Source organism: Podarcis pityusensis (assembly GCF_964106645.2).
Source record: "Podarcis pityusensis genome assembly, chromosome: 4".
NCBI classification, from domain to species: Eukaryota; Metazoa; Chordata; class Lepidosauria; order Squamata; family Lacertidae; genus Podarcis; species Podarcis pityusensis.
The window spans coordinates 6,720,247-6,745,635 of record NC_138027.1 but is presented as its reverse complement, the minus strand read 5'-3'; the positions used below and the strand labels follow the sequence as shown (position 1 = coordinate 6,745,635).

Sequence of the window (25,389 nt, the reverse complement as noted above, 5' to 3'; positions counted from 1 at the left end):
GGTTGAAGACGTTCTCAAAGCAAGGCAAAGCGAATCCTGGCTGGATCTTTGCATCTGTTTTGTACGTCTGAAATTTAAAATCTTTTCTCCCCACCTCTGGAGAGAGACAGAGAAAGGAAGGAAGAACAGAAAGAGAAAGAGAAAGAGAAAGAGAAAGAGAAAGAGAGAGAGAGAGAGATCTCAGGACAAAAACAGAGGCTAACATTCGTTGCTATTTTGCTTTATTGGCTTAAACTCAGCATGAGCCCAGCGGGTAAGGTGGACGCCGGACGGAGCCTCCTACTTTATCTTCCTCTCTGTGAGCAGGCTGTCGTGAAGCTTGGAGACTTCTGGCTCAAAGGCTTCCATGACTAAGGTGCCGTTGCAGTCGAAGAATTTGGCGATGGACATGGTGAATTCCGCCTCCCTCTGCTGCCTGGTTCTGCCGCTGATGAATGTCATCTTCAGGGTGTATTTGTCGTCAAACCTGGAGAGATGGTTGCAGGAGCAGAGAGAGCTGGAGGTCAAGCCATTTAAGTTCTGCTTGCAGCTGCGTTACAGAGCTGAACCTAATAGTTCTGATGTTTTATTGTATTTTTAATATTTTGTTGGGAGCCGCCCAGAGTGGCTGGGGAAGCCCAGCCAGATGGGTGGGGTATAAATTATTATTATTATATTAGTCTGGTTAAACAGATCAGAATCTCACTAGACGCCCTGCACTGCTTATCGAGTCCAGCATCCTGTTTTCAGTGGCCAATCAGGAGCCTTTGGGAAATCAGGAGATTTTGGTAATCCTGCAAGCAGGATTCTGATTTCCAGAAACCGGTATTATTGCTATTACTATTATTTATTAAATTGGTATACCACCCTATGCCTCCAGGTCTCAGGGTGGTTACAACATAAAACCACAATATAAAAAAATACAAAATACATAATAAAAATTAAAAATGACCCAATAACACCCCTCCCCTCCCCAACACTTTTAAAAAGGGCATAGGCATCCTAATAGCACTCAATAACTTGTGATAGTTCAGCCAGAATCTCACTGGGGAAGGATGAACCACTCCAGGGCCAACATGATTTTCCACAAGCAGTTCCCACTGTCCTCATAGTAAACTAGCCCGAGAGAGCAAATCCTAGCTCTGTACGTGGAAGGGATTTTTCTGCATGCAGCAGAATTATCTGTTTCAAACTGTCACTATGTTTTCTTAGGGATAACGGTGATCGTGTTTCAAGTGCTTAATCTGAATAATTAGCGGCGAGGCAGTCTGCAGTGCTGTGAGGGCAACATTTGGCTGCTATACTCTGCAACGGCGAGGTTAAGGTTCCTTTAAGGTCTTACAAGCGCAATACCTCAAGGACCACCTTTCTTTATATAAACCATCCTGGACTCTGCATTCATCACAAGGCCCTTCATTGTGTGCCTCTTCAGTCCAGAGGGTGGCAACACAGGAACGGGGCCTTTTCTGCAGTGGCTCCCCATTTGCGGAGTGCTCTTCTATATACAGTCGTACCTTGGAGGCCAAATGCCTCGGCTCCTGAATGATCGAAACCCCAAGGCAAGTGTCCAGGTTTTCAAACGATTTTCGGAAGCCGAATGTCCGGCACAATCGGAAGCCGTGCTTTAGTTTTTGGACGGTTCCAGGAGTCAAACAGAATGCTCCTGGAATGCATTCTGTTCAAAAACCAAGGTACCACTGATATTTAGGTGCCAGGCAAAAATGTTCCTCTTCAACCAGGCCTTGGGCAGATTAATATTCTATAGCCTTATGAATGTGTCTGTGGGAAGTGGGTGTTATTGTTTGGTTTTACTTAATTTACTTGTTGTTAACCTGTATTTTAAGGGACGCTGGCGGCGCTGTGTGTTAAACCAGAGATCCTAGAGCTTGCCGATCAAAAGGTCGGCGGTTCGAATCCCCGCGATGGGGGGAGCTCCCATGGCTCGGTCCCTGCTCCTGCCAACCTAGCAGTTCGAAAGCACGTCAAAGTGCAAGTAGATAAATAGGTACCGCTCCGGCGGGAAGGTAAACGGCGTTTCCGTGCGCTGCTCTGGTTCGCCAGAAGCGGCTTCATCATGCTGGCCACATGACCCAGAAGCTGTACGCCGGCTCCCTTAGCCAATAAAGCGTGATGAGCGCTGCAACCCCAGAGTCGGCCACGACTGGACCTAATGGTCAGGGCTCCCTTTACCTTTAACCTGCATTTTATTCTGTGAACTGCCCCGAGATCTATTGATGAAGGGCTGTATATAAATTTAATAAATAGAATAAATAAATGAGGCGGCACAGCTGGCAAACGGGAAGAGGGCAGAAATGGGGAACTGAGGATAGCAAGGCAGGGCCGTGCATGCTCTGCTGGGGAGACATTACTTCTGCACCAAGGAGCAGCATTCGTGGCCTGAGCAAACTCTGCGAATTAACTAGAGCTGCACCACGTTTGCTTACTGGGCCCAATTCAGGCATAGGCAAACTTGGCCCTCCAGATGTTTGGGGACTACAACTCCCACCATCCCTAGCTAACAGGATCAGTGGTCAGGGATGATGGAAATTGTAGTGTCAAAACATCTGGAGGGCCGAGTTTGCCTATGCCTTTTTTTTATTTAAATAATATTTATTAATTTTGAAGGGTTACAAAAAGAAAAAATTAAAAAACAGCATATTAAAAAGATACAAACATCACATCGCAATAATAAAAAAAGAAAAAAACCAAAACCAAAAAAAACAAAAAACAAATGTTCCCATAACTTATCTTTCATTTGCTTATTTCCTTGACCTCCTCACACCTCCCTTTTTTGTATTCTAGTTCAATTAGCTATTTCAGCAAGTCCTTTCCATCTTTTCCAATTTTTGTCCTCTATTTTATCTTAATATAATGTAAATTTACTTTCCCTCCTTCACCATTTAGCAATCTATTTTTTCTTAATCCTTTATAGCATTTCTGCTAAAACCACATTATTTCATTCCAACATCCTTCTAACATTCCTTAATTTTACAATGTTTCTGTAAATAAACTTTAAATTTCTTCCAATCTTCTTCCACCAACTCTTCTCCCTGGCCCATGCCTATGCCTGGCCCAATTTATTCTGGTCGCCAAGGAAATAGGCAAATCTCAGAACCTCCCCTCCTATACCTTGGAAACTCTGCTCAGCTGCCCACCTCTGGCTTATGCTGTTTCAGCTTATGCAAGAACACAGTGTCAGACTACTGGGTCCATATAGCTCAGTACTGTCTACACTAACAGGCAGCAGCTCCCTAGTGTTTCAGACGGGTCCTGGTGAGCCCTGCTGGGAGATGCCAGGCATGGAAGCAGAGATCGTCTGCCTGCAAGACAGGTGCTTCGCCCCTGAGCTACATGCGCAACATCCAGGGCTAGAAACTTGTGTTTCCTCCAGAAACAAATGACCGCCGAGATTCTCAGGGCGCCCAATTCAATAGCCGAAACCAGCCCCTACAGCTGCGGGGTACAAATACAGAAATGGCGAGAATACTCAAAAGCCCTGAACACCGTTACAAGGTTTCTCCCAGGGGCGGGAGGGGAGAGAAGAGGCTGGTACCTTTTCAGACTCGAGGAAAGCTGCCAGATGTCATCGGGATCCATTCCAGCTGGATCTTTCCTATGTGCTACCAGGAAGATGCTCTTCTCCTTATACGAGGTATAGATGGTCAGAATCCCCATCATAACAAAATACGTGGGGAGACATTAAGGAAAAGAGAGTCGGTGGCTGGAGACTGGAGCACGCGGCGACAGAGTGGCGGTAAGAGTCAGCCTGTTCTCTACAGAGAATTATTGCCCTACTAAAAGCCACGTTGTCCAGATCCAACGATTTTGCAAACGAGGAATGCCGCCGGGCTCAAGCCCACTTGACGGGAGCAGCAATAAAACTGCCAGCACATTTGCAAAGCTAAGCAATGATCCAGTATGGTTTCAAATTGGATGGGAGGATGCCTGCATTTTTTTGGGGGGGGTGGACTAGATGATGCTCTGGATCCCTTCCAACTCTGCAATCCTATACAAAATCGCAAGAAATCAGAAAGGGGGTTTCCCAGCAGTGTGGCCCTTTCCTCTTGTGTGGACAGGGTTCTGGAGTAAGGTTCCATGTGATTAGGAAGTCATGTATTACTATGACTTTATTGAATTTTCTTGATGAATTAATTGCTGTTGATTCAGGTAGGTAGCCCTGTTGGTCTGACACAGTAGAAATATATTTTTAAAATGTCCAGTAGCACCTTAGAGACCAACTAAGTTTGTTCTTGGTAAGAGCTTTTGTGTGCTTGCACACTTCTTCAGATACCTCCAGTATTCTTCAGTTTCTGAAGAAGTGTGCATGCACACGAAAGCTCATACCATGAACAAACTTAAAGGGACCCCTGACTGTTATGTCCAGTCGTGAACGACTCTGGGGTGGCGGTCTCTAAGGTGCTACTGGACAATGTTTTTATTTATTTATATTTCATTGTTGTTGTTTGCTTTATATGCCATTGCATTTGAGATTCTAGTGAATATCAACGTACAGTGGTACCTCGGTTTATGAACTTAATCCGTTCCAGAAGTCTGTTCTTAAACCGAAAACATTCTTAAACCGAGGCACACTTTCCCTAATGAGGCCTCCCGCTGCCGGCGCCCTTCCACCGTTCGGATTCCATTCTTAGACCAAGGTAAAGTTCGCAAACTGGGACACTACTTCCGGTTTTGCAGAGTTCGTAAACCGAATCGCTCGTAAACAGAGCTGTTCTTAAACCGAGGTACCACTGTATAAGTTGCATTTTCAGCTGAATCCGGGGAAACCACTTGAAGCATCTGTTGTGTCAAACTACAGTGGTACTTTGGTTTGCAACCACTTTGGATTACAAGTGTTTTGGATTACAATCACATCAAACCCGGAAGTGTGTGTCCCTTTTTTTGGATTACAACCAATTGGGAGGGGGGGCATTGGTGAAAGCGTGCCTTAGGTTACAACCTGTTTTGGTTTACAACTGGACCTCCTGAATGGATTATGGTTGTAAACCAAGGTACTACTGTATTTCAATTGCTTTTGTTTGATTTGCCCATTACAAACAGCTGAAAGCCTGTAAATTTTTGATAATAAACCCGATTTGCAATGGGAGTTGAATAATTTTGATTGCAACTGTAGTTCAACCGTTTGCAATGCAGGAATCTTTGCCCAACGTGGGGCTCAAACCCACAAACCTGAGATTAAGAGTCTAATGCTCTACCAACTGAGCTATTCCAGGTCTTTCCACAACTGCACTTTCCGTCTTGGGCAAGCGGGGCAGGAGCAGCTTTGTCAAGACACCCTCTTAAGGGCAGGCTAGATCTGATTTCGGCAACCAAGCAATGAAGGGGAATGAACGCTTGGGAGAGTATGAAGCCCCCACACCACAAAAGGATATGATACAACACAGACAGCAAGAACTGGCTTGGATTCGGGGAAAGGGTGAAGGTAATCCCATATTAAAGCCACGATGGCGAAGAGGCAAGAGATTGTGCAGATAACAAGGCGGCCATCTATCAGGCAGAAGTTCTCCACGTACTTGTACTTTTCCAACAGAACCTAGAGGGAGGGAAAGAAGCGCATTTAACAAAGGAAAGAGCAAACCCGATCGAGACCTCGAGGAGTCATAGGATCAGAGCAATGGAGAGATACAGGAATTTAGCAAAGTATTCCCCAACGGACTGCTGAGGAGGCTAGCAAGGAAGAGTAATGAAGCCTGCAAAACCATGAAGGAAATACCTGGCTATTCCACAAGGGAGGGGAAATGGTACCTTTTTGGCGGAATCGTCCAACGAGTTCTTCACGGCTGAACCATCCCACTTGTCCACTTTTACAGGTTTGTCATCAATCTTCCACTGTGGGGTAAAGGAACAAAAACACAAGCAAGAGTTGCATCAATGAGTGCACCTCAATTATCACAGGTGAAAGCGGTCGCTCATCTTGTGCGTCTGTTAAATTTATAATCATCTCTTCTATATGTCAACAGCAGCGTCTGGTTGGCTCCCAGACCATTTCCAATTCGGGGCCCGATGAATGCTTTAGGCGCAGCATGCCTTAAATGTGCAACGCTGACAGCGACAGAATAATCTGTGCTGCAGAGAGGAACACCAGGTGCAGCTTGCCAAAGTCCTCTGCCTGCAATTACCGTATTTTTCGCCTTATAGGACGCACTTTTTCCCCTCCAAAAATGAAGGGGAAATCTGGGTGCGTCCTATGGGGCCAATGCAGGCTTTCACTGAAGCTTGGAGAGCGAGAGGGGTCGGTGCGCACTGACCCCTCTCGCTCTCCAGGCTTCAGGAAGACATCCGCAGCCTAGGCAGCCCTGCGGGAGTTCCCGCAGGGCTGTCTAGGCTGCGGATAGCAGCCTGCTTCCCGGAGCGCCAGGCGCGCTGAAAGCAGAGCGCCCGGCGCTTCGGGAACACATCCGCAGCCTAGGCAGCCCTGCGGGAGTTCCCCGCAGTGCTCCCCACCCTGCGGATAGCAGCCTGCTGCCCGGCGCGAGGGGCGCCCTGAAGCAGAGCACCCCTCGCGCCGGGCAGACATCCGCAGCGTGGGGAACCCTGCAGGAGTTCCCCGCAGGGTTCCCCACGCTGCGGATAGCAGCCTGCTGCCCGGCGCAATGGGCGCCCTCAAGCAGAGTGCCCCTCGCGCCGGGAAGACATCGGCCAGCCCCACAAGCTCGGGGGACAGCAGGGAGGCGCAGCGCCGCCATCCCGCTGTTCCTCGACCTGGTTCAGTTTCCCCGACCTGGTTTTGGGGGGGAAATAAAGGAAAAAAATTTTCCCTTTATTTCCCCCCAAAAAAACTAGGTGCGTCCTATGGGACGGAAAATATGGTAAACGTGACGATAAATACACTGGATTACATCCAACAAGGTCATACTCGAGGGGAGATACACTAAAACCAATGGGCTTAAGTTAGCCATGACTAATGCAAATCCATTGATTTCAATGGGCTTATCTCGTGTATGACTTAGCTGGATACAGCCCACGTAAAATGTCCATAGTAGTTTCCCCTGCAGTCAGGGGTTGATTGATAGACCTCACATGTCATGGGGACCCCTATAACACTGACCATTACAACAGGAGACGCCACAGCTCAGAGGCAAGCAAATCACAAGTCTTCCCAAGATCCCAGGCTCTAGCACAGGGGTTGGCAAAGTTTTTGTGGCATGGGCTAGTTCTCCTTCCGGCGCAGAGGATGCGAGCGCAGCTTCCAATTGGCTGCAGGAGCTTCCTGCAGCCAATGGGAAGTCGGCCAGCGTCGTGGAAGGCGGTCCCCACTCTGCTGTGCCAGTTTAGCATGACACATGGGAGCCGACCGAGCGGGCGTCCATGGGCCGGTTAAATGACCCCCATGGGCTGCTTGTGGCCCATGGGCCTTAGGTTGCCAACCCCTGCTCTAGCATCTCAGGGCCAAACAAGATGTGGTGTTGATGTCTTCAGCCCTGACGCGCTTCATTTTATGCTACAGGGTGTTTGCTTGTGAGCACAGCCAGCTTGGGACCATGCCACACACACACACCACAATAAGAAGATTGGAGCAGGACTGTGGTAGGGCAAAGAGTGAAAGCCCCTCTCCCCATGCACAGAGAAAATACGGGGCTAAATGATCCATTTTGCATGTTCAAACAAAAAACTCTCCCTCACATTTGGTTATAAACAGTTGTTAAGATACATATGCTTGTGGAACAGTGTAGCAGGAATCAACACAGGCTTTTGAAAAGATGCATAAGCTTGAAGCATAAGCCCTGCATTAAATGAAGTTTTACTTACTGTAATGAATAGATTGAAGTTAGTCACGTCCCTCAATTCCTACTCCCGAGTATGACTGAATGGAGCCCTGCCTAATAAAGATACTAAGAGCTAATGTGGCCTAGCGGTCAGACGCTAAACCATGAACTTCCTTCCTCCTCCAATTTCTGCAGGTTGCTTCCTGTTACTCGCTACAATCCTAAAACTGAGATACACATCACCCCACTTAAAGTACACATCATCCTTCTTGAGACAGAGGGAGCGTTTCAACTGCTCAAGGTTCAAAGGGAATTCTGAATCCATCCCTTTCCAACACGGGAGACAGAAAGCAAGCCTTCCTGTGGATAATATGATATAATCCTACGCAGGAGGGGAACAATTCAGATTTGTTCAAGACTCTGGAAGTCTAGAGCAGCTGCCCATCAGTGTAGGTGATACTGACACCTCTCACCATCAGAAAGTTCTTCCTGATGTTTAGTCAGGATTCGCCTTTCTTGTCTAGCCATGGGTTCGAGTCCTACTCTCCAGAGCTGGAGAAGACAAGCTTGCTCCATCTTTCACATGATGTCCCTTCATATATTTGATGACAAGGATCACATCTCTCAGTCTCCTCTTTCCCAGGCTAAACATCCCAAGCTCCTTCAACTGTTCCTCATAAGGCTGAGTTTCCAAACCCCTGATTATCTTAGTCGCCCTTCCTTGCACACCTTCCAGCTTGTCAATAACCTTCTTGTTCAGAAGTTTTTAATGTGTGACATTTTAACGTATTTTTAATCCTTGTTGGAAGCTGCCCAGTGTGGCTGGGGAAACTCAGCCAGATGGGCGGGCTACAAATAAAAATTATTATTATTATTATTATTATGCTGCAGGGGAGGGAGAGAACAGCCTCCTCCTCCATGAGCATCCCTCTTTCAAAGCCAACGCAGCTGGTGGCCACCAACGACATCAAGGAACACACGCACCTGGGTCAGGCCAAAGGGACACCCCCTAACCCCCCATCCTGACATGATAGCAGTGACACGAGAGCTCAGTGGGTAGAGCACAAGGCTGTTGCTCTCAGGGTCGCGGGCTGGAGCCCCACGTTGGGCGAAAGATCCCTGCATTGCAGGGGGCTGGAATAGATGACCCTTGTGGCCTCGCAGCCGCTGCACCTCTGCGCTTTTGCCTCCTCAGAAGCCACTCAAACTGCTGGCCGCCCCTAACTCTTGTGGCAGTGAGTTCCACGCACTAACGGCGTGAAGAACCAGGAATTGGGGGAGGGGGAAAGCTGTCTTGTGGTTCCTCAGGGAATGGATGGATGGAGCCTAATAATAATAATTTATTATTTATACCCCGCCCATCTGGCTAGGTTTCCCCAGCCACTGTGGGCGGCTTCCAACTGAATATTAAAAACAATACAGCATCAGACATTAAAAACTTCCCTAAACAGGGCCGCCTTCAGTTGTCTTTTAAAAGTAAAATAGTTGTTTATTGCCTTGACATCTGATGGGAGGGCGTTTCACAGGGCAGGCGCCACTACCAAGAAGGCCCTCTGCCTGGTTCCCTGTAACTTGGCTTCTCGCAGGAAGGGAACCGCCAGAAGGCCCTCGGAGCTGGACCTCCTGGGCTATGTCTGGGCTGAACGATGGGGGTGGAGATGCTCCTTCAGGTCTACTGCACCGAGGCCATTTAGGGCTTTCAAGGTTAGCACCAGCACTTTGAATTGTGCTCAGATACGTTCCTTAGCCTACGGAACTCCCCGCCACTGCCTTCGTCCAGGCGCGCGTGTGGGTTGTTTTTTTTTTTTGCTCCCTCCTCCCTCGCCGAGGCCCTTCCCGCGCGGCTCCCTCGAAGCAGAACGACCCCAGCCCGCTTAGCCCGGTCCACCTTGTCCAATATCCCGTTCTTGTTAGCGCCGCCGCCGCCTCCTCCTCCAGCGCCGCCGCCTTTCGCCGCCATCTTGCCTCCTCCTCCCTGCTTAGCGACCTGTTCGCCGCTGATTGGCCGGGAGCTGGAGGAACGGGGCGCGCAAGGGACGGCGGGATTGGTAGTTTGGAACGCGGCGGCGGGCGTGGAGGGAGCTAGGCCGCCCGTGCGCGCGTGCGCATTGGGGGGTTTGCCTTTTTTTTTTTTTTTAATGGACTGTGGAATTCTGGGAAGAACTAAGCGTGCCCTGCGCGACAATGGCCCGGAGTCTCCTTCGCCGCCGCCCCGCGTGGCATTCTGGGAGGCGTAGTTCCCCCCCCCGGCTTCCGGCTTCCTGGTTACCGTGGCAACCGCGTGGCCGGGCGAGGACATGGGAACCGGGGCCTCCTCGTAAAGGGGGAAGGGAAAGAAGGCGAGAGGGGGTGGGGGGGTCTTGCTCCGGAGGGGGCGGAGTAGCCTGACTGCTGCGGGGCAAAGGCCAGGTAAAGCGTGGTAGAGAATGAAAACAACCCCCCCCTTTCTCTCTCTGTCCCCGCCTTTCTAGCCCTTGGAGGTCTTCGGCCTCTATGGCTTACCCACCCCCTAATGCCGCCTCACACCTGGACAGGTGACCCCGGACAGGTGAGGGGGTCGGGCTCAGGGTGCAGAGCCCCAGGCCTGCCCTCAACCCCCCTCAGCTGTGAAGATGGCTGGGGGTGTTGGGGACCAGGAAGAGATGCTGCGCACGCGCTCTCTCATTCTTCCTCAGCAGCCCAAGGGACTACCTCACAGAGGTGCTGTGAAGACAAAATGGGCCAGCCATATCTATTTATCTATCTATACAGTGGTGCCCTGCAAGACGAATGCCTCGCTAGACGAAAGAGTTTTCCGTTTTTTGAGTCGTTCCGCAAGACAAATTTCCCTATCGGCTTGCTTCGCAAGACGAAACGTCTTGCGAGTTTGTTTCCTTTTTCTTAAAGCCGCTAAGCCGTTAATAGCCGCTAATGGCCGTGTTTCGCAAGACGAAAAAACCGCAAGACGAAGAGACTCGCGGAACGGATTAATTTCGTCTTGCGAGGCACCACTGTATTTCTATTTCTTTATCAGCAACCCAATGGACTACCTCACAGGGGTGCTGTGAAGACAAAATGGGCCAGCCATATCTATCTATCTATCTATCTATCTATCTATCTATCTGTCTGTCTGTCTATCTTTCTATCTATCTATTTCCATGTCTATGTCTATGTTTTCTATTTCTATTTCTTTCTTAGCAGCCCAAGGGACTACCTTGCAGGGGTGCTGTGGAAATAAAACAGGCCAGCCATATCTATATATCTATTATATATATTTCCATTTCTTTACCAGCAACCCAAAGGACTACCTCGCAGGGGTGCTGTGAAGACAAAATGGGCCAGCCATATCTATCTATCTCCGTATCTATCTATCTATCTATCTATCTTTCTATTTCTTTCACAGCAGACCACCTTGCAGGGTGCTGTGGAAATAAAACGGGCCAGCCATATATATATTTCTCTCTCTTCTTTTCTGTTTCCATTTCTCAGCAGCCCAAGACACTACCTCACAGGGTTGCTGTGAAGATACAACAGGCCAGTCATTCTCTCATCTGTCTATATCTATCTCTCTCTGTCTCTCTCTTTCTATTTCTTTCTCAGCAGCCCCAGGCACTGGGTGGCTGTGAAGCAGTGTTGTCACCTTTGTTCTGGGAAAATACAGGACAGGACCATGGGCATAGCTAGCAGATTCAGAGTGAAATGTCTCAACAAGAGTTGTTTTAAATTACGGTACTTTCTTTTGACCCCAAGGGCTCAGAAAAATATGTCAAAATCTTTCTACAATTTCTACTTTTAGTTAAATTTTTATTTATTTACTTGATTTAGGTGGGGGCAGCTGCCCCCCTGCTCCCCCCTGGCTACACCCATGGGGGGGTTCCCCACCTGGTGCTGAAGTGACTTCAAAGCAATCAAGTACAATCTATTGCAGCCAACAGGGTGGCCCCTCTGGAATTTGTCACACACACACACACACACACACACACGTGAATGTGTAAATCTACCTGTGCTTGGCTACCCAAAACTTAAATACATGACCTTTTGCACATCCTTTCAAACACATGCATTTGGAGAGGATCCTTAACTTGGCAGAGAGAGAGAGAGAAGTACAGGACAAAACTGTATCAATAAAGGATGTAGCATTTTACATCGAAATATGGGACAATCCTGTATTATGCAAGACAGGTGGCGAGCCTACAGTGTGAAGATAAAATGGGCCAGTCATATCTATATTTCTCTCTCTTTCTGTTTCTCTCTCAGCAGCCCGAGGCACTACCTCGCAGGGTTAATGAGAAGATAAAATGGGATAAGGGAAGGGGCTGGGATCATACTCTAGGACACTGGAGGGTGTGTGAGATGGAAAGGCAAGGATTGTAAGCTTGCAAAATTCCAGTCCTCATGGCAGCTGTGGGGTCCCTGGAAGGTAGAATTGTAGTTGGAGAGGTGTGGGTAGCTCAGTCCGCAGAGCACAAAGAGGGTCGTGGGTTTGAGCCCCTTGTTGGGCAGAAGATTCCTGCATTGCAGGGGGGTTGGACCAGATGACCCTCAAGGCCCCTTCCAACTACGGTCCTATGATTGTGAGAGAGAGTGAGAAGGAAGGAGGGAGGGGTGTCTGGCTGATTGCAACTGAAGCAAATGGGAGAGGCTGCATTTTCCCTGTGCAGGTTGCTGATGTGTTGCCCCCCTCAAAAAAATAATAATACAGTGGTGCCCCACAAGACGAATGCCTCGCAAGACGAAAAACTCGCTAGACGAAAGAGTTTTCCGTTTTTTGAGTCGTTCCGCAAGACGAATTTCCCTATGGGTTTGCTTCGCAAGATGAAACGTCTTGCGAGTTCTTGCGAGTTTGTTTCCTTTTTCTTAAAGCCGCTAAGCCGTTAATAGCCGCTAAGCCGCTAAGCCGTTAATAGCTGCTAAGCCGCTAATAGCTGCTAAGCCGCTAATAGCCGTGCTTCGCAAGACGAAAAAACCGCAAGACGAAGAGACTCGCGGAACGGATTAATTTCATCTTGCGAGGCACCACTGTACAGTGGTACCTCAGGTTAAGTACTTAATTCGTTCCGGAGTTCCGTTCTTAACATGAAACTGTTCTTAACCTGAAGCACCACTTTAGCTAATGGGGCCTCCTGCTGCTGCCGCGCCGCCAGAGCCCAATTTCTGTTCTTATCCTGAAGCAAAGTTCTTAACCTGAAGCACTATTTCTGGGTTAGCGGAGTCTGTACCCTGAAGCGTATGCAACCTGAAGCGTATGTAACCTGAGGTAACACTGTACAGTCATATCTCGGGTTACAGACGCTTCGGGTTGCACCAAACTCGGAAGTACCGGAACAGGTTACTTCCGGGTTTCTGTGCAGAAGCGCTAAATCCCACTTTGCGCATGTGCAGAAGCATCGAATCGCGACCCGCGCGTGCACAGACGCGGAGCTGCGGGTTGCGAATGTGCTTCCCGCACAAATCACGTTCGCAACCCAAGCGTCCACTGTAATCAGGACTGGAGGGGGAGGGCAGGGGCAAAGTGTTCAAGTACCCCACGCTTGAGGCAGTGTGGTGTAGTGGTTAGAGTGTCATACTATGACTTGGGAAACGGGGGTTCAAAGCCCTACATGGCCACGAAGCTCACTGCCTCTCAGCCTACCCTACCCTGAAGGGTTGTTGTGGGAATTAAATGATGAGTGGGAGAAGCATTTTCTCCTTGAAGAAAAATGTGGGATGTAAATGCAATAAGTAAATAAATAAACAGAGCCCTAATCTTGAAAAAACATACATAGGAAGCAGATGCCATTGTGGATAGATTTCTGCAGGCAAAGCCGTTGCTGGGCCCCTGAGCTATGGTCCTTCCTCTTCCTGCCCCCCATTATATGCTAAAAAATAAATCCCTGCATTTAAGGATCCAGCATGGAGGGCATAATGCTGTCTCCGAGAACAGACCATTGCTTTTCTTTCAAGGAATGAATGGCAACCATTGATTTACAACGGGAGGAAGTCGCAGCGTGTCCTGCAGAAACACTGATCCTGGCCTGCTTTGACCCCAGTTATCGAGAATCAGCTCTGCTCCTGTCTGGGCAGCCTCCAGCTCCTGAACTCTGCTTCCAACACTAAAGCTGTGGTGTGAAGTTTAAGGAACGGGATTTTATGTGAAGATTCCTACAGCATTTCTTAAGGTACGAAATCTGGAACAGTCCTCTGCCTCAAATGAATGACAACCATTGGGCTAGAGTTCTATGAGGTTTACAGAAGGAGGGGGTCAGGCTGTGCCTTGGCCAAAGGCCTGGTGGAACAGCTCTGTCTTGCAGGCCCTGCGGAAAGATGTCAAGTCCTGCAGGGCCCTAGTCTCTTATGACAGAGCGTTCCACCAGATCGGGGCCACGGCTGAAAAAGCCCTGGCCCTGGTTGAGGCCAGTCTAACCTCCCTGTGGCCCGGGACCTCCAAGATGTTTTTATTTGAAGACCGTAAGGTCCTCTGTGGGGCATACCAGGAGAGGCGGTTCCGTAGGTACGAGGGTCCTAGGCCGTATAGGGCTTTAAAGGTTAAAACCAGCACCTTAAACCTGATCCTGCACTCCACCGGGAGCCAGTGCAGCTGGTATAGCACCTAGTGAATGTGATCCTGCGGCAAGGACCCCGTATATATTTTATTATATATTGTATTTATATCCCTCCTTCCCCCCCTCTAAGGACCTCTCAATGGCATACGAGATTCCCCTGCTCCTCATTTAATCCCCACAAAACATGCTGTGAAGTAGGTTCAACTGAGGCAATGACTGGCCCAAGGTCACACACCCAGCGAGCTTCATCATGGCCGAGTGGAGATTCGAACCCTGGTCTCCCAGGTCTTAGTCTGATGCTCTAACCACTACACCACACTGGCTCTCACACACGGGCAGACGGAAGGGGATGAGCCTTCAGCGCACCACCACCGTGCCTTCGGGGAAAGATGGGGTGCTAATCTGATAAGGCCCAAACCATCAAGGCAAGACGTGATTTTTGGGGGTCAGACCGCGACTTCTAAACAAACGAGGCTGAACTTTGCGACGCTCCTGGCTATACCTCACGTCCCCTGCCATGGTTCCTCCTTGTTCCGTTGCTGGTGCAAGGCAACGGCGAAGAGAAGGTCTTTTCTTGTTGGCATTCTCTGGGAATGTTGCACCATGGCTGCAGCTTGATGTTAACCCTCACGTCCCCATGTGTCACCCGCATTGCTGACCATCCTCACTGCCGTGATGCCATGGTGCTTGCTGGGCTCTGCCCCTCTGCAGAGGGGGCTGGTGGGAAGGGGTCCTTTGTGTTGTGTCACAGAAGCAAGGCTGCTTTGCTCAGCAAAGACATCACTTGGGTTTACTTAGAGCAGCAGCAGCACATAGAAGTCGCAAGCCCTTATGATGGGGCTTGTGTAGAGGTCAATAGAGGTGTAATATTCTGCTTCCGGCCACAAGGACTGTTCTTTTTCCAGTATCAGAGGCCATATGTTGTTGAATCCCAGTTGCTTGGAATCACAAGTGGGGAGAGGTCCATTGTACCCAGTTCCTACTGGTCCCGCTGTGGTCTAAACCACCGAGCCTCTTGGGCTTGCTGATCAGAAGGTCGGCGGTTTGAATCCGCGCAACGGAGTGAGCTCCTGTTGCTCTATCCCAGCTTCTGCCAACCTTGCAGTTCGAAAGCACGCCAGTACAAGTAGATAAATAGGTACCACTGTGACCGGAAGGTAAATGGCATTTCCATGCACCCTGGCACTCGTCACGGTCCTCCGTGCACCAGAAGCGGTTTAGTCATGCTGACCACATAACTCGGAAAGCTGTCTGTGGACAAATGCTGGCTCCCTCAGCCTGAAGCAAGATGAGCGCCGCAACCCCATAGTCGCCTTTGACTGGACTTAACCGTCCAGGGGTCCTTTACCTTTTTACCTTACTGGTGGTCTTCCCAGTAAGTATCTGGCTGGCCACTGGGAGGACAGGATGTTGCACTCGATGGGCCATTGGCCTGATCCAGCAGCCTCTTCTTGCATTGTAATGCAAGTTTTGGAACGACTGGCGGTAGACAAGGCCCCGTGTGGGATAGCTGAATGGAGCATTGGACTTGAATTTGGAAGGCTTGGATTCAAACCTCTGATCAGGCATGCATTTCCCTGGCTGCCTTGGAGCAAGTCATTCTCTTTCTGCCCTGGCCCGCCTGAGCCGCCATTTGTCCACAGACAGCTTTCCGGGTCATGTTGTCATCATGACTAAACCGCTTCTGTTGCACAGAGGACCGAGATAAGTGCCAGGGTGCACGGAAATGCTTTTTACCTTCCCGTCACAGTGGTACCTATTTATCTACTTGCACTGGTGTGCTTTCTAACTGCTAGGTTGGCAAGAGCAGGGACTGAGCAACGGGAGCTCAGTCCGTTGCGCGGATTCAAACCACCGACCTTCTGATCAGCAAGCCCAAGAGGCTCTGTGGTTTAGACCACAGCGGCACCAATAGGAACCTCTCCCCACTTGCGATTCCAAGCAACTGGGATTCAACAACATATGGCCTCCGATACTGGAAACAGAACAGTCCTTGTGGCCGGAAGCAGAATATTACACCTCTATTGACCTCTACACAAGCCCCATCATAAGGGCTTGCGACTGTTTGAGAGGAAAGAATGACATAGCTCCATCTGTACCCTGCGCTCCTCGGAGAAGGGAATCATGCAAACGTGAGAACCCCAAGTACATGCCCACTTTGCCAGGCCCCTAAAGATTCGATCAGTGCCATGCACATTTTCTCATGCTTGTGAGTTTGAGGGTCTGCAGCTGAGTGGCAGATCCCTGGCACCTCCCGTTTAGAAGAAGGGTCCTGGGCATCAGGGCTGGGAAAGGCTTTGGGCAGTGGGGTGGTCAATGTATCGATATAGCATCCCAAACCGGTTTGAAATCCATATCGTGATGTCGGTTTCATAATTCTCGACCTGAGAATATATCATGAATCATGATGTGTGTGTATATGTGTGCTATGCAAAAATCGGAATGTGGGAAAAACCGTGAAGCCAGCCAATGGTTCTACATAGCTCCATCCTTATTTCAGACAGTGATATATCAGGATATAGCAATGTTCATCTCGTGATATATCACAAAGTTGAAAACCAGCTCCATCCTTATTTCAGACATTGTGATATATCAGTATATCACAATGTTTAGATGGTGATACAGTGGTACCTCGGGTTAAGAACTTAATTCATTCTGGAGGTCTGTTCTAAACCTGAAACTCTTCTTAACCTGAAGCACCACTTTAGCTAATGGGGCCTCCTGCTGCTGCTGCTGCTGCACCGCCGCTGCACGATTTCTGTTCTCATCCTGAAGCAAAGTTCTTAACCCGAGGTAATATCTCTGGGTTAGCGGAGTCTGTAACCTGAAGCGTATGTAACCTGAAGCATATGTAACCTGAGGTACCACTGCATACCATGAAGCTGAAAACCAGATATCACCCAGCACTACTGTTCACCTCTACATAGTTCCATCCTTATTTCAGTCATCGTGATATATTGCGATGTTTAAAACCAGGTATCGCCCAGCCCTAGTGAACTGTCACAGCAGACAGTCCTGGATTCAGTCAACCAGTGATCTGATGCAGGCAGCTTCATGACACGAGCCCAATCTTTGGCCCACCCAGAGCAATATTGTCAACACTCCCTGGGGCAGTTGTAGCTAAGCAGTATATAGATTATCCGAACGAAGAAAACAGCATCAGTCCATCAGTCCGTTGGTCATCCTTTTGCGTAGCTAATGGCCATTACAAAATCCAAACAGGCTTTAAAATCTCATCAAACGTCTAAATAAAAAGAGAGCCTGGATCCAACCCAACATGTATATAGACATGTTGGGTTGGATCCAGACTTATTCGTTGTGCTTCGATTAGACCTATTGAAATCAATGGGACAAGCCGGTCATGAAAACAGGGACATCCTAAGGAAAAGCGGGACATTCCAGGATTGAATCAGAAACTGGGACCGCTTCTGTAAATCTGGGACTGTCCCTGGAAAATAGGGACAATTGGAGAGTCTGCTGGTGTAGGAGAGGTGTGACTCAGTATAAGGAAGCTTTCTGTTTTCCTAGGGTGCTAAAAAAACATTGATTTAGCCTCGAGAGCCTTGCTGTTCTAGGAAATCTTTGATCGCTTTCTCTGCTGCCTTTAGGTGCTAGAATGACAACATGGCTACCAAAGGAATGTATAAACTGGACGATGGAAACTGCTGCCCCACCAACTGCTTTCCGGCCCGGAGCCTTTTGCGGTCCAGATACGAGGAAGGTAACCCATCCCGACGTTGATAACGTGGAAATAAATTTCCTGGAGATCAATAGGGCTCCCTTTTAGGCCTTACCCCACCTCAAGGGCAACTTGGGTGCTGCACCCCAGTGGTGGGTGAGGCTAGAGACAGGAATGGGGAGAGCAGCAGATGTCCTGTAGATGTCCTGTTCTCCCTGGGCTCCTGGGCAAACACGGGACTCAACATAAGCAACACCAATAGGGTAACATCCAGGACCTGATCAAGGTCAGGGTCCAGGCTAGGACAGACCACAACAAGAGTGAGGCAAGAGGCAAGGTCAGAGCCGTCCATGGTCAGATTCGGTGCAGGCAGGCAATCCAGTAGCAGGCAAGGCTACTTTGGGGCAAGTACTCTTTTGTGAGGGAACCCCAGCAGAGATTTAACACTGCAAAACATGCAGCACAGAAAAGCTTTAGAATGTGCCCTTCCAGTAAGTCCTAAAGTGTCCCCTTCTCAAAGCTCTTTCCAAGGTTTCCGACTTCCCCAGCACCGAGATAGACCACACATTCAGTAAGTCATGGTTTACTTACAAAGCTCTTCAAAGGTCAGATTCATGTGGTTTTCCATGCAGCAGTCAGACAAGGTGCACAGGCAGTTTAAAACATTGCTTAGTTACAAACGGTAGAAGTTTCTGAACTACTGGTGTAGAAAAACAGGCTCCATTTTGGTCTGAAACAAAAGAGGGTGGTTGAAGCCATGCGGCTGGAGCGACCAGGTCAGAGCTGTTTATATACCGAAGTTCACATGGAGCGGTGTAGAAATTTTATGAAATGAATAGGAATAAATGAATGAGGCCACGTGTGGCAAATCCACAGTGTGCTTTCTCCTGATTTGATGCTGGCCGTTTTCCATCGTGGCTCCTCAGGGGCTGGCCACTGGCAAGTGGCCCGCCGGACAGCGGAGAAGACCAAGATCGAGTTGCTGTTTGGGACAAAAGCCCCCCAGGTTAGGCTGAGAAGACCAGAGACGGCAAGTGGGGCTTACAGGCTTCTGGACAACAAAACTCTCGACGGTGCACAGCTGGTGAGTACGATTGGGGTACTGTTGCTTTTCTGTTGTGCGTGCAGGGTGACTTCAAGGAAGAGACCGTACAGCTTGAGACTGGTGCCGATCCTCGCACAAATACGTTAATAATAATAATTTATTATTTATACCCCGCTCATCTGGCTGGGTTTCCCCAGCCACTCTGGGCGGTTTCCAACGAAACACTAAAATACAATAACCTATTAAACATTAAAAGCTTCCCTAAACAGGGCTGCCTTCAGATGTCTTCTAAAAGTTTGGTAGTTATACTTCTCTTTGACATCTGGTGGGAGGGCGTTCCACAGGGCGGGTGCCACTACCGAGAAGGCCCTCTGCCTGGTTCCCTGTAACTTGGCTTCTCGCAGCGAGGGAACCGTCAGAAGGCCCTTGGAGCTGGACCTCAGTGTCCGGGCAGAACAATGGAGGTGGAGATGCTCCATCAGGACCTAGGCCGTTTAGGGCTTTAAAGGTCAGCACCAACACTTTGAATTGTGCTCGGAAATGTACTGGGAGCCAGTGTAGGTCTTTCAAGACCACTGTTATATGGTCTCAACGGCTGCTCCCAGTCAGCAGTCTAGCTGCCGCATTCTGGATTAGTTGTAGTTTCCGGGTCACCTTCAAAGGTAGCCCCACATCGAGCGCATTGCAGTAGTCCAAGCGGGAGATAACCAGAGCATGCACCACTCTGGCGAGACAGTCTGCAGGCAGGGAGGGTCTAAGTCTGCGCAGCAGAAGAAGCTGGAAGACAGCTGCCCTGGACACACAATTGACCTGCTTGTTCAGCTTGAATAAAGTTCAAAGCTGCCTTAGGGAGAGTTGGACCTTTTCTCTCCTGGGTCCTACCTACTCTGACTGGCAGCAGCTCTTGAAGGCAAACCTTCCCCAAGCTGTTGCCCGCTCCCGGTGCTTTGGGCTATAACTGAACTGCCATCACACCTGACCATTGGCCATGCTAGTGAGAGCTGGAGTCCACCAACAATGGGGGGGGGGCAGGTGCTACAAGTTAGACGCATCTTGTAGCTGTGAGTTCCACAGTAATATTATTATTATTATTATTATTAGTAGTAGTAGTAGTAGTAGTAGTAATAAATTTTATTTATATTTATTTATACCCCGGCCAGAGCCCCGGCCAGAGCCGGGCTCAGGGCAGCTAACACAAATAATATAAAATCACAGTAAAAATATAATAGGGGGAAAGAGAGGGTGGGGGGAAACAACAACCCCAATTTAAAATACAGGTTAAAATGCAATTTAAAATGCAGCCTCATTTTAATAGTAGCCCATAGATCAAAACCATAAGGGGAGGGAAACATAAGGGTCAGACTGAGTCCAAACCAAAGGCCAGGTGGAACAGCTCCTGTCTTGCAGGCCCTGCGGAAAGATGTCAAGTCCCGCAGGGCCCTGGTCTCTTGTGACAGAGCGTTCCGCCACGTCGGGGCCAGTGCTGAAAAGGCCCTGGCCCTAGTTGAGACCAATCTAACCTCCTTGAGGCTCGGGACCTCCAAAGTGTTGTTATTTGTGGACTGTGTGAAGAACCACCTTGGTTTTGGTCAGTCTTGCTTCCAGCCTCTTCCAGGGAGTTGCACTGAGTTCGAGATACGAGAAAGAAAAAGCTTCCCACACTACTCTTGTCACACCCTCCATAAAGTTTGTTCCTCCCTGCCTTTGTCATCTTTTTCTTCCTCCTCCCTTTCCTCTTAGGGTAGGCTCTTCAGCTCTTTGATCATTTTAGTTGTACCATTTGGGGATGGTTGAGAGCATGAAAAACTCGAACATCATTAGAAGAGGCCCAGAGCTTGGCATTCCTTGGTAGAGGATTTTGCATTTTTCTTTTTTCTGTATTGCTGCATTTATATCCCACCTTTCCTTCCAAGAGCTCAAAGTGGGCTTCATGGCTCTCCCCATCATCCTTTGAGGTGGCTGGTGATTAGCCCAAGGTCGCCCAGTGAGATTTCTGGTCCCAAACCCTGGCCACTAGGCCACACTGCCTTCCTTGGGCAGTGTGTGTCCACAACCCTGTTCTCCGGCTTGTTGTATCAGGAAGTTTTTCCTTCCCCCCCCCTTTTTTAAATTTTTTATTTATACTTTTCAAGTTTATACATTTCACTGCTTTTACAATCATTTTGACATTTCAAAACTTGACTTCCTTCCCCCTCTTTCTGTGGTTCCTTACATTTATTTTTAATATCTTCTGCATATCCTAATTATCTTAACTTGCTCATTTGTTCATTTTCTTTAAATATATACTCTTATGAAACTGCAGGTTATTACCATAATTCTGCCAGTGTTTTTATCTGTTTACAATTTATTTGTAAATATGCAATAAATCATTTCCATTCTTTTATAAACAGTTTGTTATCTTGATTTCTTATTCTCCCAGTAAGTTTTGCCATTTCTGCATATTCCCTGAATTTTTGTATCCATTCTTCCTTTGCTGGGGCGACTTCTTCTTTCCATTTTTGGGCAAGTAACATACTTGCCGCTGTAGTAGCATACATAAATAAGGAAGTTTCAGGAAGTTTTTAATGCTTGATGCTTAGTTGTGTTTTTATATTATGTTGAAAGCTGCCAGTGTCAGATGGACGGGGTACAAATAATATATTATTATTATTATTATTATTATTATTATTATTATTTGCAGATTAAGCTCCACCATGTGAAAAGCCCGTCACATTTGTGCTCTGTGGACATCAGTAACCAAAATTTTGTCATGGTGAGTAGGAGGCTTGCCTTGTGAATTTACTCTGGTGTGTGTTGTACTGGGATAGCAGCAGCTATGGAGAAATGGGTTGGAACTTCAACCCACCTAACTGGCTGAATATAGTCATGGCCCAAGCCTGGAAAGTCATGTTGCTATGCAACCATTAGTTGGGGGGCTTCTATGGGATGCGGGTGGCACTGTGGTCTAAACCACTTAGACTTGGGCTTGCCAATCGGAAGGTCAGCAGTTTGAATCCGTGCGACGGGGTAAGCTCCCATTGCTCTGTCCCACCTCCTGCCAACCCAGCAGTTCAAAAGCATGCCAGTGCAAGTAGATAAATAGGTACCTCTGCGACGGGAAGGTAAACGGCATTTCCATGCGCTCTGGTTTCCGTCATGCTGTTCTGTTGTGCAAGAAGCGATTTAGTCCTGCTGGCCACATGACCCGGAAAGCTGTCTGTGGACAAACGTCGGCTCCCTCGGCCTGAAAACGAGATGAGCGCCGTAACCCCATAGTCGTCTTTGACTGGTCTTAACCGTCCAGGGGTCCTTTACCTTTGCCTTAGTTGGGGGGCTGGGGTCCGTCCATGGTTATGAATGTCAGAGGATTCCAGTTTGCTCTGCAGTTGAGAGCAAGCTTAACCATTCTGGCCCCGCTTCTGTTTCAGAATGTGTGGATGGAGCTTGTTTCCTTTTCACTTCTACAGGCAAAAGAAGAAGATTTTGAGCAGTTTGACTGCGTTGCCTATATCAACGCCACAGAAAATCTCTTGACCTTGGGTAAGGAATGCGTGGTAGTTTGTGGGCTGCACCGTTGGCATGTTATTTTTAATTGGGCTGTTGGGTGGGCGATGAAGAATCAGTGGGCATGTTCACACGGGTGGCTTGAAAGGCAGAGAGGTCATTTTCCGCATTTACACAGAGATGTTTGCATCAAAATGGGGTGGGGGTGTCTTCACCTGAAATGCATGTTTTTTGGGGTTCTCCTGCCTTCCTGCAACTCCCGTTCATTCAGCTGTCATCTGCGCCTGCACAACGACTGCTAGGGTACATCCTTGTGCAAATTAATTGAAACAAACAATGAGTTTAGTAGCTTATTGTACAAAACTCACATATACGTACATTAGTAACGGACATCATTTTTGACATCATCTGATAGGAAGTGCCTACAGAGGGTGGTGAACACAGCACAAGATATTATGGGCTGTCCCGTGAATCCGCTGGATGACATCGCGGAAGAACGTTGCCTCGGGAGAGTGAGGAAAAGTCTCAGGGATGATTCACAACCTTGCCGGCACTTTCTTGATCTCCTGCCCTCGGGCAGAAGACATAGAAACATGATTAGTCGCCCCAACAGGGTAAAGAACAGCTTCTGTCTGTGGGCTGTTAGGCTGCTGAATGAAAAGATAACAACAGGGCAACTGACTTTCAGGTTTGGTGTGTGTGTGTCAGTAAACAAGGGGAATTAAGACTAAGAGAGCTGAGTGGGGGGTGCTCGCGTAATCTCACTGTATACAAGTTGTACAAGTGACAATAAAGTATTTCAGTATGACCTCCACTATTTTAAAGCAGCATTTGAACACGTTTCAGCATGGAGTCTACTGTACTAGTTATAAACAGTCACTGTTGATTTTCGGATCCCTGTACCACACTTGAATCAGCGCTTGAATGAGCTTCTCCATAGTCGTACAGTCTGCAGAACGGAGGCGACTTTTGCATACAGCCCACAAATTCTCAGTGGGATTTACCTGGCCAATCAAGTACCTGTATTTGCTGCTCTGTCGTGAATTTCTTCACCACTTTCGATGTGTGACAGGGGGCTAGATCCTGCTGCAATATCCCAGTACCGTCAGGATACCTCTTTTCCAGCTCTGGAATAACTCTCTTTTGTAGAACCTCAATATATTGTGGCGAGCGCATCATTCCTTCTATTGGCTGCAGGCTTCCAACACCATAATAACAGAAGCATCCCCAAAACAACTTTTGTGGGTGCTTGACAGACTGATCAATGTGGCAATCACAAAGCTTGTCTTAGATAGAAAACATGCTTTGTTTCAGTTCATTTGCACAAGGATGTAGATTTAGGCTTCCTCAGAGCTGGAGGAGGGGTCCCACCCGCTTCAGACGTTTCCTTCTTGATGGTTTTATTAATGCGCCATCACATCCACTTCGTTCTTAGTCAATGGCTCCTTTCCCAGGTGATTTCCTGAACACGGGAAGCTGGTTTCGCCCAAATGTTAATGTGCTAAATCCAGTTGACTGGCACTCAGGAAGGGGGTGGTGGTGGTCCAGGAACTAGAAGAGTAGTCCAGGCACCCCACAAACTCACAACACTACATTACCTTGTGTTTCTTGGCCTTGGTGGCTCCAATCTGGCCTGCTGGCGATGACCCACAGCCATTAAAAAAATTACACCAGGCGCTCCACCCCCATTCCTCCTCTGTTGGAGGTAATGATGAAAGGAACTGTCCGATTTTGCATCTCTCAGTTTCTCATTTTTCCAATCTTAAATATGGTCCTTTACACTTCTACAGCAATTGGCAAACTCTTCTTTTCCTAATCCTCATAAAAATTAACCAGCCTTTTACTTGGAATTTCACCTTAACAAGTCCTTTTCTGTATGCAACTTCGACCAACGTACACATTTTTGCAAGCCCATTCCCTGATATAGCATGTTTATTTGTACATAGCTTTCACTAACATACTCATTTTTATGCACACTTTCCCCCGATATATATATTTTGGTAAGCATCGTTTGGTTCAGAGAAGGGCACATTCTGAAGGATGGCTTTGTTTCAGTTCTTGTCTTGTTTTGGAAACTGCAAATTTGATCGATTTGCATTTAAATGGATGGGGAAACCCAGCCAGGTGGGTGGGATATAAATAAGAAAATTATTATTATTATTATTATTATTATTATTGCAAACTGAACCCAGTTTCGCCCCCATCCCTAGCTGGAGATCAGAGTGGTATGTGCCATAGACCTGTCATGCATCTAAATAATAATAATAATAATAATAATAATAATAATAATAATTTATTTATACCCCGCCCATCTGGCTGGGTTTCCCCAGCCACTCTGGGCGGCTTCCAACAAAATATTAAAATATGGTAGTCCGTCAAACATTAAAAGCTTCCCTAAACAGGGCTGCCTTCAGATGTCTTCTAAAAGTCTGGTAGTTGTTGTTCTCTTTGACATCTGGTGGGAGGGCGTTCCTATAAGCTAGACTTCTGCCTTCAGGGACACTGGAGGACCTGTCCCTTTCTGAGTGTTGAAGTGAGATTAAGCCGGCTTGTCCTTTGCTTCGGGCGGCAAAATGCCTTGAGCTGGCCCTCCAACTGCTTAGAAGGTGTGTTCGTGTGGTTCCCTTTTTTTGGAGACTCAGTGTTGCCTAAAAGAACATGCACATCTGGGGAGTCCTAAATGGGGGGTGGTGGCTATACCGTTCACATGCTTTGTGCCCAGTAATCTCAAAACACCCAGCCATTGCTGCCCTGATTCTTTCGGTTGATGTTGCCTTCCCCCCTTTTATCACCCATTCAGACGCTTTCCGTACATTTCCTGGGCTCCGGGAACTGGAACTCTCCTTGAACGGCCTAAGGAATCTAAAAGTCAACGCCGGGGACTTTCCACACTTGGAAGTAAGTCAGAGGAGTGACTGATAAAGAAGAGTTTGGATTTTATATCCCACTTTATCACTA

The 25,389-nt window shown here is 48.1% G+C and overlaps 2 protein-coding genes across 4 annotated transcripts in view; one reads left to right on the top strand and one right to left on the bottom strand.

Annotated features, from left to right (window-relative positions):
- Window positions 1-204: 204 nt before the first annotated feature.
- SPCS2 (signal peptidase complex subunit 2) lies at window positions 205-14,934 on the bottom strand. 2 transcript variants are annotated; one of them, XM_081002335.1, is made up of 5 exons: window positions 14,727-14,934; window positions 5,743-5,826; window positions 5,371-5,530; window positions 3,533-3,668; window positions 205-466 (listed from the first exon to the last, which is right to left on the bottom strand). In XM_081002335.1, the coding sequence occupies exons 1-5, from the start codon at window positions 14,874-14,876 to the stop codon at window positions 280-282; spliced, it is 717 nt and encodes a 238-aa protein (XP_080858461.1). In that variant the 5' UTR covers window positions 14,877-14,934; the 3' UTR covers window positions 205-279. The 2 variants fall into 2 exon arrangements, with proteins under 2 accessions (XP_080858461.1, XP_080858460.1); XM_081002334.1 differs by lacking the exon at window positions 14,727-14,934 and adding an exon at window positions 9,592-9,746.
- The window catches only part of XRRA1 (X-ray radiation resistance associated 1), a 36,562-nt gene continuing 21,202 nt past the window's right edge, over window positions 10,030-25,389 (top strand). The window contains exons 1-7 of one of the 2 annotated variants that reach the window (XM_081001803.1): window positions 10,030-10,112; window positions 13,626-13,840; window positions 17,833-17,945; window positions 18,830-18,987; window positions 21,629-21,700; window positions 22,395-22,467; window positions 25,232-25,329. In XM_081001803.1, coding sequence (XP_080857929.1) covers window positions 17,849-17,945; window positions 18,830-18,987; window positions 21,629-21,700; window positions 22,395-22,467; window positions 25,232-25,329 — 498 coding nt within the window. In that variant the 5' untranslated portion in view covers window positions 10,030-10,112; window positions 13,626-13,840; window positions 17,833-17,848. The remainder of the gene's footprint in view (window positions 10,113-13,625; window positions 13,841-17,832; window positions 17,946-18,829; window positions 18,988-21,628; window positions 21,701-22,394; window positions 22,468-25,231; window positions 25,330-25,389) is intronic. The other variant, XM_081001804.1, reaches the window with a different exon arrangement.